Source organism: Hyalella azteca, unplaced genomic scaffold, assembly GCF_000764305.2.
Source record: "Hyalella azteca isolate HAZT.00-mixed unplaced genomic scaffold, Hazt_2.0.2 contig17590, whole genome shotgun sequence".
Classification (NCBI taxonomy): Eukaryota; Metazoa; Arthropoda; class Malacostraca; order Amphipoda; family Hyalellidae; genus Hyalella; species Hyalella azteca.
Window position 1 is genome coordinate 317,777 of NW_025947367.1, and position 17,930 is coordinate 335,706.

The 17,930-nt window shown below is 38.4% G+C and overlaps 2 protein-coding genes across 2 annotated transcripts; one reads left to right on the forward strand and one right to left on the reverse strand.

Annotated features, from left to right (window-relative positions):
* The first annotated feature begins 1,802 nt into the window (after nt 1-1,802).
* LOC108668430 lies at nt 1,803-9,928 on the forward strand. Its single transcript, XM_047885321.1, has 6 exons — nt 1,803-1,845; nt 3,815-3,916; nt 5,779-5,964; nt 6,317-6,370; nt 7,887-7,961; nt 8,866-9,928. The coding sequence occupies exons 1-6, from the start codon at nt 1,824-1,826 to the stop codon at nt 9,030-9,032; spliced, it is 606 nt and encodes a 201-aa protein (XP_047741277.1). The 5' UTR covers nt 1,803-1,823; the 3' UTR covers nt 9,033-9,928.
* LOC108668444 (heme oxygenase 1) lies at nt 9,264-11,453 on the reverse strand. Its single transcript, XM_018155669.2, has 3 exons — nt 11,041-11,453; nt 10,701-10,849; nt 9,264-10,299 (listed from the first exon to the last, which is right to left on the reverse strand). The coding sequence occupies exons 1-3, from the start codon at nt 11,162-11,164 to the stop codon at nt 9,793-9,795; spliced, it is 780 nt and encodes a 259-aa protein (XP_018011158.1). The 5' UTR covers nt 11,165-11,453; the 3' UTR covers nt 9,264-9,792.
* Between the last annotated feature and the right edge of the window lie 6,477 nt (nt 11,454-17,930).

The window sequence follows — 17,930 nt, forward strand, 5'->3', positions numbered from 1 at the left end:
ATTATGATTGGTATCAGAATTTGAGTGAGAAATTGAGGCGAAAAGACGAAGAATGTCGGCCTTCACGTATATATTAACACGTCACGTGTGCAGACACTTACGTGATATGAAGAAACAAAGAGATGAAGAATGACGTCCTTCGCGTATCTATTAATACGGCACGTGTGCAGACACTTTCTTACGAGATGATTAAGCTTTAGAATCATAAATGAAGACAATATCAATATAATGGCGATCAAAAGATCGCTCCCTACTCTGCTTCCTGTTAATTCGGCCCCTTTTTTTTGATAATTTGGAACATTTCTCGGATGAAGCAGTACATTTTTCTGAAAATGCAGCTCAGTTTCTTAATTATTACTGCGTAATAATTAACAAGTTTTTTAATTATTACTGACATATTATTGCGACAACGAGCACGTATCTCTAAAAATAAGTTGCATTTATTCCACAATGCGGCACATTTTTCTAATAATGCTATGAATTTCTCGTAAAATGCGGTACATTTCTTTCATAATGCTAGGCATTTCTCTGATAAAGAAACGTATTTATCTGATAATGCAAATAATTTTTCTAATAATGCTAAGCATTTCTCTAACAATGCAACGCATTGCTCTGATAACGTATTGCATTTCTCCGATAATGCGACGCATTTCTCTAATAATGCGACGCATTTCTCTAATAATACAACGCATTTTTCTGATAATGCGACGCATATCTCTGATAATGCAAAGCATTTCTCTAATAATGCACCACATTTCTCTGATAATGCGACGCATTTCTTTGATATTCGCTAGCACTTCTATGATAATGGGGGCACTTTTATAATAATGGCGCCTACATCACAGAATTGCTTTTCGTAATGCCTCGATATTAGCTGGGCTAAGTGCAAGCTGCAGGCTTAAGACGAAGCACACGGTAATCCCTTTTCTTTACTCCATTATCCCTGCATTATTCATGGAACCTCATCAAGTATGAAATGATTTATTGATGATTCATAGAAGACGTCGAAATGGTAGTCATTTGTATGGCTTATAGTCTGGATATAAGCGAGGTATGAGACTTCATTTGACTGTCTGAGGTAGAACGTGATGGTTGTTGCTACTGACGGTCTTGTGAAGTTTATCTGATCACTAAATCAGTCATCACCGTTTAGGAGTTTTTATAGAAAACGAAAGAAAACCAAACAAAACTGTTGATAATTCAGAAATAATAACTTTTCAACAGGTATTTCCCTTGGGAAGCAGAGTGAGCTCATCAAGGCGGCGCATCAGCGTGACCGGAGACTTAGAATAGAAGTGTCGGCGCTGAAGAAATAGGCCCATGGCCTGTTGCCGATTCTTGAACTTTTCGTGACTTGATTCATAAGGGATCCGGCCTTTGGAACCCGATCTTTCCATAGCTGACGATTGATTGCCTTGGCACAGCAATCAGTAATAAACTCAGCATCCGGAGCATTGCTTTCGGGAACGTTAAACCAAACAAGATTAAGTTTTCTTCTCTCTCTATCAAGCAGTTCACGGGTGCTCTCGTTGGCGAGATCAGAGATGACATCTTTGCGGCCTTTACCTTCTGTGTTATCATTATTTTCTGTTGTGTGCAGATGTGTCCCGAACTCATCATAAGGTCATCTTATTTCTCACGGCGGTTGATCAAATTGAAATTTCACCAGTCTCGACAGTTTTGAAGACTTGATGGCAGATCCGCGCGTGATATTGTTGCTGCTGGGGCTGGCAAGTGTAGCGAGCATTCGCTTCAGTGCCCCACACGGGACAGGCTGCGCGGCGACCACAGCACAGCTCGTACCGCTCGACCTGTTGTGCGCCATGCAATGTGTCTTGCGCAACGGTGAGTCGTAAGTGCATTGTTTAACTATTAGCTGAACTTTTTAAACAATTATTTCTACGTTTTAAACCGTTGAATAAACGTTTTAAACCGTTGAATAATCGTTTTAAACCGTTGAATAAACGTTTAAAACCGTTGAATAAACGTTTTAAACTGTTGAATAAATGTTTTAAACCGTTAAATAAACGTTTTAGACCGTTAAATAAACGTTTTAAACCGTTAAATAAACGTTTTAAACCATTAAATAAACGTTTTAAACTGTTAAATAAACGTGTTGAACAATAAATAAACGTTTGATTGCATTGTTGGGATCAACGCTTAATGGTTTTGGGGTTGGGGTCACCCCATGGTTATGGAGGTCATCTACGTCTAAAAAATTCTGTATTTACTGATCGATCTTTCTGAAACGTCATACACATATGTAAAACACGAATACAAGGACTTTTTTTCCTATAATTTTTTCAGATAATGAAGTAGAACGTGAAATGCATGGATAAAGGAAAAAATGTACATTTTTAAATCTCCTCATTCAATTTACGCGATACAACGCCGAGAGACATATTCGATTCGTAATGCAAATATCTAACGTCTCTAGGAGCCCATTTTCCCAAAAAAGTATGGGATTTTTTCTATGTATATATAGTATACATTTTATATAGTATATATAGTGTATAGTATATAGCATATTGTATATAGTATATATAGTATATAGTATATAGTATGTAGTATATAGTATAGTATAGTATATATATTGTGTACACAGGTACACAATAGATAAATCGGAAAAGGGGCTTCTAGAGCCTGTAGACATTTGCTTTATGAATCGAATGATATAGGTAATCATAGGGAGCGATGGATTTTTAATATAGTGTTTTTTGAAAATTTTTATTGTCAAGGGGGCCAAATGAGTAAAATTGATTGAAAAAAGAAGTAAATGCTAAAAAATTGTTCGATAATGTAGCCCCAGTTGTCCCATCGCCCATTACTCGTATTGAGGATACCATCATGCGTCGCACGATACATTTCTGTCCAGTTTAACGCAAATAATAATCTATATATGCAATTTTTCAATATTTTTTGTAAAAAATTGTTATAGGCTGGTCATTTTGTGCAAAATAAAAACTGTCTCACTCAAATAATGCATGCACATACATATAAGCGTTATTTTTTATTAGACGAGCTTTTTCCGCAGCTATAAAATGAGCTCAAAAGCGCAAAAGAGACATATTTGTCGATTTTTTCTGGTAGACGACCTACTTAAATTATTAATTAGTTCAACCTTGGGTGAGTTCATCGGATAACCATTCGTTCAACTATGGGTGAGTGCACGATTTCCCCTTACTTAAAGTATCCGATTCTCAACGTTTCCCATCACTTAAAACTATCCTATTCTCAACGATCGAAACTTGAAAATCAATGAAATTTTATGTTTTTACCACGAATTAAGATTTAGAGATGAGCATTCCTTGTCACTGGTAGTTGTTTAAATGTTTCATCAGTGCAGACATGTTGTTTAGAATGTGAGTTAGCCCAAAATATTCCGTTAGTATTGTAACTAATATGTCTCAGCAGTGAAGCATCCAAGAATAATGTGCATTTAATTTTAACGTGAATGGAATGAATGTATCGACATTTCATTTGCAGCACACAGGAAACATGTCACTACACAAGTACACAGGAAACATGCTATTACGCAGGTACACAGGAAACATGTTACTACACAGGTACACAGGAAACATGTTATTACACAGGTACACAGGAAACATGTTACTACACAGGTATACAGGAAACATGTTATTACACAGGTACACAGGAAACATGTTACTACACAGGTACACAGGAAAAATGTTACTACACAGGTACACAGGAAACATGTTATTACACAGGTACACAAAACACATGTTACTATTCACGACCAGCAGCTCGTTATTATCTTTCAGTTGGCTCAGGAATTAAGATTTTTATTGCGCAGGAGCGGCATGCGCGGGCTTCTCGCTGAACAGCGCCGCGCAGAGCTGCCAAACGTACGACGTCGCGCCTGATATATACGATGCGGGACTCTGCTACTTCGACGGTGGGGCATTTAGCTACTACAAAAAAAAAAAAATTTGTAATGCTAATGTACATTGTACATGTAGCAAGGTTTACTCGAAAAAGTAGTTCCATTTATCTTATATTAATCATAGGTGCGAAAATTTGGTTCATAAAATATTGATTCGACTTTTTGCACAAACTAGAACGTTCACTGATAGTCTGAGTTTTTTTACAGGCAACTGACAGGATATCAGAGAGTCCGTTTCAAACAAATCACTAGCAATCGCAATTTTTTCCTTCATGACAGACAAATCTGACGATTCTATCATAGCTGTTAGTATTTGGGCATGCAATCGTTCTAATTAGAGAAAAGTTTGAGCAGTAAACTTTAGGCTTCTCAAGTACATGACTTTGAAGATGGTAATTAACATTCAATTAACATTCACAATTAACATTCATTAAGGTATTAATTTAAACTGTATTATATATTATCAATTAAGGTATATTTCAAATACTTCCCATAATTTTTTGAAATCTTCTCTTATACCGGAACAGAGTCAACCGAATAATTTACAAAGCCTCAGCCCATAAGAGGATTATTAATGTACAATTGTCATCGTAAAATGACGTGCGTGTAACCAACTTGGTAAACATAGAAGGTAGAGACTCGTACCTGAAATTTGTCTTTTTGATCCATCGTTATGACTGGATAGACACTTCGAACTCAACCACTAACTGGTCTACGGACTTGATTGCAAAACGCAACCGAATCGCTCATAAGTCCAATTCCTAATGTGTTTCCGTAAATTTTGGAACAGAACTAATTATTAGTGATACTCCGCAACAGGAGATATTACAGATTTTACATAATTTCGTTTCCACTAAAAGCGAAAAATTGCAACTTTTGCGCAACTCAATCGAACATCGCACAAGTCTCTAAATTCTGAACAGATTGACATGAAATTCAGAACATAACTAATTATCACTAATTTCAGATTTTACGTCATTTCGCTTCCAATTGGATGAACAAAATAACTTCAGTGCAACCGAACAGCCCACGACTCCCTCAATTTAGAACATTTTTGCATGAAATTCAAAATATAAAAAATTCATACCAATGCGCCACGGGAGAAATCATTTCGAATTTATTCGTCATTTAATTTTCGAATAGAATAAAATAACGCTTTTTTGCGCAACCCAGCAGCTCACGGCTTTCTCAATTCTAAACCGATCTGTATGAAATTTAAAAAAAATAACCAATGAATAAAAGACACTGTTGTATGAATCGTTGCAAATTCTTCTTACGTTGCTTTGTTTTAGATTAAAACGAACATTGAAAAAAGTAGTTTAGGCTAGGTCACGTTTAGATAGGATAGAATTGTTCGGGTTACGCTTTCTTCATTAAATCATAATGATCCAACCTAGCCTTAAACTATCCTAGCCAGTGATAGTTTAATCTGACATTTGTTCAAGATTCGTTTTAATTAATCAAACATGCAGCAGCGTTAAAATTTGCGACGATTCCTACCGTGGTGTCTTGCTACTAATCATGTCCTAGATTTCGTGCAGATCAGTTTATAATTGAGGGACTGAAGAGTTCTTCAGTTGCGCAAATATTTTTTTCTTTTCATTCGTAAACGAAATAACTTTAAAATATGTAATAATTTCTCCCGCTGCGCATTGGTATTAATTAGTTAGTTGGTACTCACTTGTTGAATGAGCATCAGCGTAAGCGAAAAATTTTAAGAAATAATATATAAGAATGGGAAAACTTTGTGCGTTGAATCTGACGAGTGACGAACGACGTCACTCATTTTGATAGCAGTAGAGCCATGACAACAGAGGAACAGGGTGGCGAAAAGTGGATACATTGTTAAAAAAATAATCGACCTACAAATGCAGGTCCTCCGCCTCCCCTGCCACCGCTGCAGCCCGGCCTTCACCCAGCGGGTAACGAGAACTGCGGGGCAACACAGCGGCCTGTGGGGGCGTACGCAGTGCAGGTGCAGCTACCGACCGGTTCCGTCAGGAAGGATCACTACCTCGTGTGCGAGAACACCCCCACCACCTTCCGAGGAGCCTTGACTGGTGCGTGTTAACTTGCAGCGAGGCTTATTTTGTCAGACAACTGACACAACGAACCCCGTCCCTACCGAGTCTTCCGTGCAGGGCGCCACTGTAGCTTCACTGTAAAACTCGCACAATCTTTTTATATACTGCCATCAGGCCATCGCCTCACACCTTTCTCAGTCGATAAAACAGTGCAAAAAGATTTCGATTATTGTAACTGTACAAACGATGTAGTCTTATTGTCCTCTAGACTGAATTGCAGAATTATAATTATGTTGAGTAGGAACGTGCCTGGTACGTTTCGTACCAGGTAAGTATGGAATGCATTTGGTCACGTTATTTTAAATCAAAACAATTATTTCCATGGCAGGGACTGCCACCCTGCGTTCGAAAAACTGCACGTCTTCAGGCAGCGTCTACGCAGGTAAACTCTACCTAATCTGGTGTTGCAAAGATTATGAATGAATATGAGTATAAGATACATATAAGCGTGTCATTAGTGTTTTCATAACTTCTGGTTTTTCATCTAGCAAGTAGCAGCCTGAGGCTAGTAAGTGACTAAGAATTGGTGCCGCACATTAGAAGCCAACTGCTCAAATCAACACTGGACTTTATGTTCTTTTGCGTGGGCAAGTTCGATAAAGGCCAGAGTAGCCCATGAAGTTGAGTGCTTCAAGCAATACCACCGTAATTCCAAAGCTACCGCTTAGGCATTGTCGCTCATAAGCACGCAGTTCGGCATTCGGGCTCACCTATGCTCACGTTGTCACGACTCCCTACCCACAATAAACCTGAACGGATCTGCTCAGAAGCTGTGGATGTTTTGGAGTCTGAGTAGGTGGGGCTGTATGCAAAACTCCCTGTCCATGAGCGAACGTACTTGAACAATGTCGCTTTGGGATTGCGGCACATTGGCTTTACTGATAGAATATAATAGAAGTGTCGGCATGCGAAACTGATCTGGCTTACTATGTCAGCGCGGTCTTGGGCTTCTAGCACTGAGACCGAGTGTATTCGAGGGTTTGGTGTTGCCTTAAGCGATAATTTAAGGGGAGCGTCTGGGTCCCTGAAAAACTTTTTTATTTACTGACGGATCACTATGAAACTTGTTACACATGTAAAATAGAAATCTACGACTTTTTTCTTCGTGTAGAATTTTCGAAAAAAATGAAAGAAAACGTGAAATTCTTAGATAACGGCAAAAAGGGGGTACCGTAGAAAACTATCTCCTCCTAGGATTTTTAAGCTACAACATTGAGACGCATATCATTCGATGCGTAAAAACCATATCTATCGATTGGTTTTAGCTTTTTTCGAAATTCTCATTTTTTTTGTTTTCTCCCTCCCCTTTCTGCAAAATATTTTCCAAACTATAACGAAACTGAAAAAGGCTAAGACCATCCTCAAGATCTTTTATTTGCGAATCGAATGATATATGTCTCAATTCAGTAGCTTCAAAACTGTAGGAGATAGGTTTGCAGTGCCAGGAAATGCGATGTTCAGGAATGTCCAGGAGAGCCGACAAACGGCCGGCCGGTCGCACCGCGCTAAATATAGCCATTTCCCGTAGCTATGATAGCGAAGTTACGTGTTTTTCCACTTGAAGCGAGTCAGCAATGTAGAGAACGACTGCATGAACACCTTCCCACATGACAGTACGGAGGTAACTAGGCTGAAGGCCGCACCCGTAATACCAGGCTTAAATGTGCAGGTTCCGTTAATATTCCTGGTAGGGTTTTGTGAAGGACTCGACGAAAGGTAACTCTTTCAAACGCATGAATCAACGTACAGAGATGATTTTGGTACCTTTGGATAGGCCAGAATGGCAGCTTTAAGATGGGCATAAAAACATGAAAAGCCGAAAATTTCCGATTCTGAACCCGACGCTCCCCTTAAGAGATTAATTCGTGAGTCCTAGGCTGCGCTCTCGTGATTTGCAGGTTTCTCGGGAGGCTCAGGCCCGTGCGCTCCTCCAGCGCCTCCGTGTGCACTCAACACCACCAAATGCTTCGCAGGTAACGCTCGGCTACATACAGTGTAGCAAACGCTGGTTGGGGCTAATTCATAGAACTTGTAATTACACAATAGATTGCGCATAGAGCGTATTTTAAAGATTAAAGCTGCCTCTTTCATTTGGGGAATAAGTAGCTATAAAATATCGAATAAAATCGATGTAAGTACACCACGCCTGGCTTTATACATAATACAGCAGCATTTCTTGACAAATATAAGATCAGGTTAAGATGTTTTACAAGTGGTGTGCTTTTGTAAACTTTCTGGCACTGCATGATAATAATGTATGGACAAAACTAACCATTATCAACCTCATTCATGATACGGTAGGATCCAAAACTTCTGATAGTTCCCTTCTCTAATGAAAGACAATTTATAATAAGATTGCGCTCAGCATGTATTCTCTCAAGAGAAGGAGAATTGCATTAAGTATCGTCAAATTAGTACAGTTAGGAGTCTCTAAGTCTAAGAAAATTAAACACGATTCTGATTGAATTGCAGATGTTTGCGCATATGCTTGCGATATATAAACGTAGGCAGCTCAAAGGAGATCTCGATTTTGAGTCGCCTCGTGAAGAGACAAAAAAATCAAATCCATCCGAATTTATCTTGGTTCTCAGTTCGACTTTTCATCCAATATACTTATGTGCAGATCACATTTCCTCGATCCAACTCCTATATGTTAACCACTGTCCTCAATTCGCTGAATACCCTCAACACAATTAAGATATTTGAATTACAAACAGAAACGACTAGCAGCTGATTTAACAGTTCTTCGATGCCGAGCAAGACAGCCGCTTGTTAGAACCACGATGACGAATAGCTTGAAGTTGTGAGTTTTAATGATGCATTTAACTTAAGTTCTGCCGTTGTTTCCATATAATTTATCATGCCGCTAACCAATAGGAGACAACCAGGGTACACAGCCAATACTACCAAACGGATACCTGCGCTACTTTGGCTGCCGTACAGTGCATAACCTGGACTACGTGGTGACCTCCGTCATTACCTCCGCGGAGGACTCAAACGCTGAGCTCATGGGCATCACCTGCTGCTATGCCGGCCCGTGTTAACCGCTCACAAGCAATGTCCCGGCGTATAGTTTGTTGGTCTCACAACATAGCGAACATTAAAGCAATTCACTCCTACAAATTAAAGGGCAGGCATAATATCTTCAATACCCTGCTATTTTGCAGGCTCCCCATAGCTGTGATATATGTCCGTCATTTGCTGGGAGCTACCGAAACAATTCAGTTCAGTGAGCAAACAAAGATGGAATAGTTTAAATACATCAAACACATATAGAAAGGTTCTAGTTTCATTAAATGACGTATAAAACAAACCAATAATATAATATTTACATCAATTTATTCTAATAGTTCTGAAATCGCGTTTCAACTATCAATCAAGCACGTAATCGTTTTTGGACGATACATGGCAGTGTGGAAAACAAAAAAAAATATATCTCATTATCTAACATTTATACAAGAACAATTTCTAGAAAGACGCTAATCCTATACGACGGTTGCAGAGTAATTTTTCTTTCGAGACGCACTACGAGTGAACTTAACATCAAATTTATTTAAATAATTACCTATTAACATGAAGTTAAATAGCAATTCCCCAATTTTTTTCGCTCCGGCTTAATAGTTTTTCCGTAATTTTTTAGACAAACGGCAGTTTCAAATTAGAACGTTATCACCAAAGTTAAAAGAATGAAATGTTTCTCAATGCAAGGAATGAAAATTTTCTCCTCACATTACCAATTATTAAATTAGCACTAATAATCTATTACTAATGGTAAAAATGTTTTATTTGCATTATGAAATAAAATTATTTCAAGGCACCAAGCCAGATTCGTTTTATTAAGTATGCAGAAATCCCAATTAAAATAGAAAAGCCAGAGAGCTTCAATATTTTCCATAGAGCGACGCTACTTGTGCCCTCGATGCTACGTACAACTTTATCATTAAACTCAAACACCCTTTTACTTTCAGCTACAAGTTTTTCGCGAGTTTCCTCATCTAGACCCAGAGCAATGTTATTCATTTTATCAGCAATGAGTTTCTTCATTTTGAAGACTGGCATAGATGTGACTTCAGTGACAGCAAGTCCCTCATAAGAAGCTTTTGGGTTGAACTTGAGGCGGGAGAGGAGGGCTCGCTTCTTCCTGAGTATCTGCCCACCGGATAGCAGCCCCATGTACATGTGGTAGGCATAGGCCAACAGAAGAACAGGCTCGGTGCTTTTAAGGTGCTTCAGGTGATCTTTGTACTCCTGTACACTGGGACGAATGGTGTAGTTCTTAGACCAGTCTTTGCCCAGGTAATATTCCAGGTCCTAGAGTAAAGCAAGGTCAGTAAAGCCCTGCAATTACTAACAAAGCATTGGCAAATACGAGGGCAAATTCTACACAATACTCTTCAGTCTCTTGTATTGTGTAGAATTTGGTCATAAGTAAAAACCTATTACAAATCAAATACTTGATTGCAAATTAAGCCAGTTCTTATTTTATTCATGATATTCCAACAACATTAAGAGTAGGTTAGGAAATAAGTGGAAATAAGTAATGGGTAGGAATCATTTCATAAACCTTGATCAAGGATTGTTTAAATTCGGTATAGAGTAAAGTATTGAGTAAAGCGTTGGCTTAACAAGCTTTTTCAAAAATCAGAATGACCAATAGAAAAAGACTTAAAACATTATGGATACACATTTCACATTGGAGTTTTGCCCATTACCTTTTCAAAAAGGTGTGTCCTCCTGATGCCATCAATATCAAACTGAGAGAGTTCAACCTCTGGGTGTTGGTCCATTGTCTCTTCAAGCTGTTTGAAGACTTCATAGAACACAAGCAGCCCTTCAGCCCACACATCATTGCTACCCATTGCTGTAAGATACAATCTGTTCAATAAATATGAAAATAAATCACATCAATAAAAAAATAAATTGCTGTATTTCATTTCATTCCATTGGTGATAAATTGACTTCAGTGTCAATTCAATGTTGGATTGACTTGTGAATATTGCTATTTCAACTAAATATATATTTCAAACAACAATGAAGTATTCAGATACTAACCAATACCCAGTTTGGCATTAATAAGGGCATCGCTCAAAGAATGAACTTCTCTTGTGGCTTCTCTCATTTGCTTGGTAAATAATACATCATCAGAATTTTGGACTTCTCTATGCTTTGATGCCATTTAAATAAAGCAGTAGCTTACAGGAACATGTAGCAAAGAAAGCCTTTAAATGCTTTGCTGGGGAACAGGGGGTGTGCAGCTTAGCACTAATTAGGTGGGCATGCACTCCTGACTCCTGAAACTAAAAACAATCAAATCCTTACACATTTGGCTTGCTTATGGACATGCATATATATTCATTCACACTTTGCCTTCTCAGCATTATATGACAGAACATTTTCAAAAAATATTTGGGCAAGAGGGCTATCATTACTAACTAGGCAATATAAGATATGTTCAGAATTACACCAAATAAATTCAAGTAAAATTATCAGAAGCATTTAATTTTTTACACATAACATCACTTATTACATATGAAAATGATACAACATCCTACATACACCATTAGTCCATGTAGATGCAGTAGCATTGTCCAAAATAAGTGTTAATATTAATGATTAAATGGGATAAAATTAATTTTTCTACTAAAAAGGCTTCATGAATGCTTAAAATTGATTAATTTTTAATTTTTACAATGAAATTTAATAAAGGAAAAAATTCATAGCTTTTTTGCTCTTATTAGTAGGTATTTTACTTATATTTATATGGTACTCTCTAAATTTTTTTCTCTTTTCAGAAATTCAGATGCATAATTTTCATTAAGATCAGTGGAAAACATTTTTTTTTTGTCTATATAATTTTATAAACCTACAAGTATAACATCAAGATATAAAGTAATAATAAACCAATTTCATATGTATAATAATCTCAGATAATACTGGTATCCATGTCGGGCATGTCCCATGAACGCCATGATACTTTACTCAGTTTACTGGTTTAGGTACTTTTATATCATATAGGACTTAAAAATAAATTGAGCCTTAAAGGCTCAACTGCTCAAGTTTATTTTCAAGTCCTCAAAGGCTCAGCCTTTGAGGCAAAGGGACTAGGGAGAGTCTAAAAAACTCTCTGCTTTGGCAGCTTTGCCAGTTGGCAGTTGCCACTACCAAGTCTACCACTATGTCACTCAGGGTAAATGCGGTATATTCCGACACATTAAGGACGCATCGAGAAATGAAAAACTATAAAAAAAAACCGTATGCATTACGTAAGTTCTGTTGCCTTTACATGACTCTCAAAACACTTCACTACGCGTCAGCAACGATGAAACGTCACAAAATGTTGCCATATTTATTAAAAAGCCTTTAGAATGGAAACCTACCAAATCCCTATATTCCGTCATTTTGTGTGGCAACATCCGACACTTGGTGAGTCGTATTGCATCAGCGCTTCAAATTTAACTGATACGCATTGCCGACATCCACGTGTTCGAATTCCGTTTGCTGTGTGAGCTGTATTGGGATACAACACGGCTTTGAATTAGAACACTAACGAATATTGAACACTACTTAATTACGCTTTAATTAACAGCTATTAGGCTTTTAATTAAGCAAATTTCAATTTTTGCACAAAGCTTTGAACGATCTGTGTGTGTCCAATTCAAGTTGTGTCGGAATTAGTTTTCATGTGTCTAAATTCAACATCTCAACTTAATCATCTATTAATTTATTTACGACTTGAAATCAGCAAATACAAGTATACTTAAAGGATTCCTAATATATTCACAGACGTATTTAAAAGTCTCAAACCATAATATTCTTCCTATAAAAACAGTTATTCACTATTTGGTAGAGCCATGTCAACTGTCAAATTTGACACATTTTTCGATGATCTCACCACGTGGCATGCATTGTCTCTCTTTGGATCTCAATATTTTCCCACTAGATGGCCAAGACCTAGTGTTTTGGCAGTATTTTGACTCGCAAATGCATGACATCACCATTTCAACCATCAAGTGCATCAACAAACGCATGGAACTAAAACAAAGCTTAATATAAAGGAAAAGCTGGAGAGGTGACAGAATTACCTACGATGTCGGAATATACCGCGTTTACCCCACTTTCTCTTTCTGGACCCTGTCGGCTGTCAGACAGTCAGACTCAGTGGAGGACAATTATTTATTATTACAATCTAAGTCTAGTCGGCTATTCGCTCCCGAGCCTCCCGTCAGTCAAGGCCCAAAGGTAGCCTATCTGCCTATTCACTATTCAGTATGGTGGTGTAAAGCAAGCCGCAAGGTGAAGCCAATAATATTCTAAACAAGATGATGTCATAGAATAGAAGTGCCGGCACTGAAGAAATAGGCGCCATGGCCTGTTGCCGATTCTTGTACTTTTCGTCATGGGCTGTTAACTGACGACAGGGTGGACATGCTCAATCCGCGGCTGGTTGGTGCACAAAATTGGTGGTGAACGGCTGCTTTTTCACATCCCACCACACGATCCTGAGTAAATAATGTGAAATATGTCCAGACTCCAGTCTGCAGCCGCGGAAACTTCAATCATGGACGGTTTTGTATTTGAGTTGTGGAGTTCCGGCTGTACGCACTTACGACTTCGAGAGCCTCGCAAAGTTCCATGCTTGGTTGCGTGGTAGCCAAAATCTGAAAAAATTCCCCCCGCAAACTACTGATATTATCTACTCATATTTCAAATTTGAATAAAATCTGTTCATAATTGAAGGAGTTATGAGTGCCAGAGTTGAAAATGAAGTTAGGTTTTGCATTCGAGCTCGCAGGCGAGTTCGCTGAAGTGTCGAATCGGTGGTAGACTAGCCGGATTGCACTCCTGATATAGAATAGAATAGAAAAATCGGCGCTGAGGAAATAGGCCTATGGCCTGTTGCTAATTTATGAACTTTTTGTGATTTGTTCAGAGGAAATCTGAACACTAGCCTTTTTCATAACATAATATAGTGATGTCGGCGCTGAAGAGGAGGTGTGATGTGGCCTGTCGCTGATTCTTGTACTTTTCGTGACTTGTTTACAGAAGATTTATAAGCATGCTCTTTGACCGGATCTTTTCGTGACTGACGATAGTTACAGAAGATCTTCAAGCATGACCTTTGACCGGTTCTTTTCAAGACTGACGATAGTTTGAAATAGCCACTAGAATTCCGCAGGGTTCAATATGGTGCTAGGCATTTCAAGTATGAACATATATTTTTTCCGTAGATTTATCTAGTCCGTTCTTGAACGCGTTTATACTCCGAGTGTCAACGATGTAATCGAGGAGGCTGTTCCACATGTCGGTAATTCGAAGCGAGAAGAAATGTTGCCGCGTGGATGAGTTGCAACGCAGTATTTTTTAGTTTATAGTCCTGGCTTTTGTTGTTGGTTCGTGTTTCAAATTCTAGAAAACCTTCTGGAACCTTGTATAAACCATGAGTATACTTGTAAGCTTCAATAAGGTCCGTCCCCACACAGACTTCGATAACAGAGGCTTGGAAGCTTCATAATCTTCAACCTTTCATCATAGGATCCGAAAGTCCTCCCTTCAAGCCTCTAATTATCCTTGTCGCACATCTTAAAATACTCTCTATTAAATTTTTGAAATTTGATGTCTCGGTGACTACACGGCGTTTCCAAACTATAGGTTCGGGCGCACGACAGCAACAAACAACGGCTTCATGGCGTCTGCATCTAGGAACTCGTAAGAGCGTCTGTCGTCTGATCAGTCCAAGAAGTTTGTTGGATTTATTAGATTGCGTTTCAACATGCTTAGAAAATTTCAGCTCCGTTTCGGCATAAACTCCCAAATTTCTTTCCACACTAGACTTTTCAATCATCACTCTCTCGGTGAAACCATGATAAGTCTTCTCATATTGTTATCTTGCTGTTCATTGTTTTGAAGTACTTTACACTTGTCAGCATTAAAAACTCAGCTGCCACGCACCAGCCCAGTTAACTAAACTGTTAAGATCACCTTGCAATTGCAATTTATTTGACGCATCCTTAAATGTATTATAAACTTTTGTGTCGTCAGCATACATGGAGCACACGCTTGACGCTACATATGGCAGATCGTTTAAAAAAGCAACTAACAAATAGGCCCAAGAACGCTTACTTGTGGCACGCCACTGCGCACTGAAGCCCAGTCTGACACGGTTCCGTTAATGCTGACACGTTGTCGTCTACTTACTAGAAAATCTCTGATCCATTGGAAGGGAGCGCAGCCATGGGTAACAAAATTGACTCGTAAACAGGCCCTGGGCCCAACGCCAACCATCAGCATGCAATATCTACACATGGCTGCGTTACGTTCGGGAAGGTATATGAATCGCACTGTGGACTTGGGCTATGCTGACCTCTAGCTATCCACCCCATTGGAATACGTTTCCCTAATTCCCAAAGACTTCACTTTACGTAACAGCCGCTCATGCGGAACACTGTTAAATGCGTAAGTCCAATCGTTCAACGTAGACAATAAGTAAGTGGTGCAGGATCTGCCGGCAATAAAACCATGTTGACAATCTGATAGGAGATGGTGAACAGTCAAGTGATCGATAATCCTATCCCTAACAACAGATTCCATTACCTTACAAACATAACCCTTGTCAGACTGACAGGGCGATAGTTCCCGGGGCTACTTTTGTCACCTTTCTCTTGCGGGTTGTACGATTACGATTGCTGAATACAAAATTTTTGCGATTGTAAAATTTATCATAAAAAATTAGATGTTTTTTGTTTTGTCGAATATTCCATGCTTCATCGATGAAAAATTTACTGAATGAGATTCGTTGTTGGAAATGAAATTTTTAACTAGAGTTTTAAAATTTTCCCGAGTTTGATGCATCATCGTGGCCACTTCACTGCACGGTGGATTTCTCTCTTACTGAAAAGCCGGAGTAATAGTAAATATAAGTTTTTCAGTAGATTTACGTTTGTTCAGCAACTCAAGTACTACCACTTTTACCTATATCAATAAATATACGTTGATTCACCAGCCCAATTAAACCCTCACTCTAATATGCATCAACGTACGTACATACGTCATTCATAAGGCCGTTAAAACTCCCAAATTAATAAATATAAATAAAAGTCCGTCTTTCGGGTTTTTAAACAAAAATACAACACGTTTATCAAGAAGATTCATGACTCCTACTCGGATGACGTAACTCATCTCGCAAGAATCGTAATTTATCGTTTCAGAATTTATTTCTGAAATTGATCAGAAGATGAAACGGCCAACTGCATGAATTATTATATTTTTATTGTTATCACTGGAACATTTCCTCATCAGTAAAAACACGTGTCATTTATTTAGTTAGAAATGATTTTTCTCGGACCATCAGTGGCTTTTGCATTACAATTAACTATCCAGCCTACCTGATAGCATCGTTGACGCTCCGAGTATGAACGCCTTCAAAAACAGACTAGACGAAGCTATGCAGGAGCATATGTTCAGTCTTAAAATGCCTAGCAAATTACGGACCAGGCAATAAGATTGTTATATTATCATTATTATAAAATTGGCCACTGGAGTTGATGTGACAGCACGACGCATCCGTTAAACATTGCATGACTCGAAGAAATTCAAATACATGACGAGGAAAAAATGTCCCTGTGCTCCAACAAAAGCATATTATCAACCGACAAAAATTTTCTGAAAAATATTTGCTTATTGGTAAGGGATGGCACAAGATTACCTTCAGTGATGAAAAAAGTTCAATCTTTATGATCCAGATGGACGGCAATGCTATTGGCACCACTGGAACGTGAGCCTTAATTTTTTTTCAAGCGGCAATCTGGTGTTGATTCGGTCATATTTTTTAGGGCGTTTAGCTGAAAGGGGAAATACACTCTAGCTATTTTACATGGGAGATAATATTCCGATGCTTACAAGCACACGCTGTTTTACCAACTTCTCCCTTTTGCCGATGAGAAAAATGAGGGAACATATATTTTCCAAAAAGACAATGCTTCGATTCACACCTCAAAATCAGTAAACATGCGGTTCCTAGTGCAGAATATTACTCTGTTGCCGTGGCCGGCGCTTAGTCCTGACCTCAATCCCATTTAAAACTTATGGGTCATCATGACGAGAGATGTTTACCAAAATAAGCGCCAGTTTCAATCTGTGAGTGACCTGAGCACGGCTATCCTTCGTTTTTGGGATAAAATTTCTCAAAAGACACTGGATAATATGGTAAATAGCGTGGGGAGAAGATGCATTGAGGTAATTATGGCGAAAGGAGGTGAGATTGCCTATTAAAATGAGTGTATGTGATCCACAAACGGAAAAACATATCTTGGTCTTATAACCATTTCACCTAGGTTTTTCTAATCTTCATAATTTCTTTCCTTATATTTTAAGAAATTATTTTTATCGCATTGCGTTGGAACCGTTTTTAAACGTAGTTTAACCTCGTGCAATTAGAATATCTTATATTATTGTGCAAGAAAAAATATTTGTAGAAAACTGGGTGGTCGTATAGCCATTTCCGGCACTGTATGTATGTATCATGCTGGTTTTAAAATAATATTCAATACTATTGAGTGAAATCTAAAGGCTTTGTCTATAAATGTAGCGGTAGCGCTGTAGCGGCAAAACCTCGTATCGCTACTTAAATATGTAGCGGGTGCTACCGCTACCGCTACATTGCCTTAAATGTAGCGCCGCTACCGCTACTGAAAATGTAGCGCGCTACTGCCCACCCCTGCCGTTAGGTCATAATGAATGCGTGTACCAAGTTTTATTGAGCTGCGTTCATTCGTTTGCGAGATAGTCATTGGTCATTGAATTTGGATATTGGCCGTGAGACTGGCAGCGAGTCCGGCCGTAAATTTGTCCGACACCTATAATCTATAATTGTTAGCCTTTTAACAAAAAAGCTATATTATTATGTACTTTAGGGATTTACACTTTTGAAGATGGAATATTTGATA

What these genes read in the sequence shown, in the direction of transcription:
- LOC108668430 (XM_047885321.1), top strand. Translation starts at nt 1,824, where the DNA reads ATGCAATGTGTCTTGCGCAACG. An exon ending in GGGACTCTGCTACTTCGACG is followed by an intron (nt 3,917 to 5,778) that starts GTGGGGCATTTA and finishes CTACAAATGCAG; the next exon opens with GTCCTCCGCCTCCCCTGCCA. An exon ending in CTTCCGAGGAGCCTTGACTG is followed by an intron (nt 5,965 to 6,316) that starts GTGCGTGTTAAC and finishes TTTCCATGGCAG; the next exon opens with GGACTGCCACCCTGCGTTCG.
- LOC108668444 (XM_018155669.2), bottom strand. Translation starts at nt 11,164, where the DNA reads ATGGCATCAAAGCATAGAGAAGTCCAAAATTCTGATGATGTATTATTT. An exon ending in TAATGCCAAACTGGGTATTG is followed by an intron (nt 10,850 to 11,040) that starts GTTAGTATCTGA and finishes TGTATCTTACAG; the next exon opens with CAATGGGTAGCAATGATGTG. An exon ending in GGACACACCTTTTTGAAAAG is followed by an intron (nt 10,300 to 10,700) that starts GTAATGGGCAAA and finishes GCTTTACTCTAG; the next exon opens with GACCTGGAATATTACCTGGG.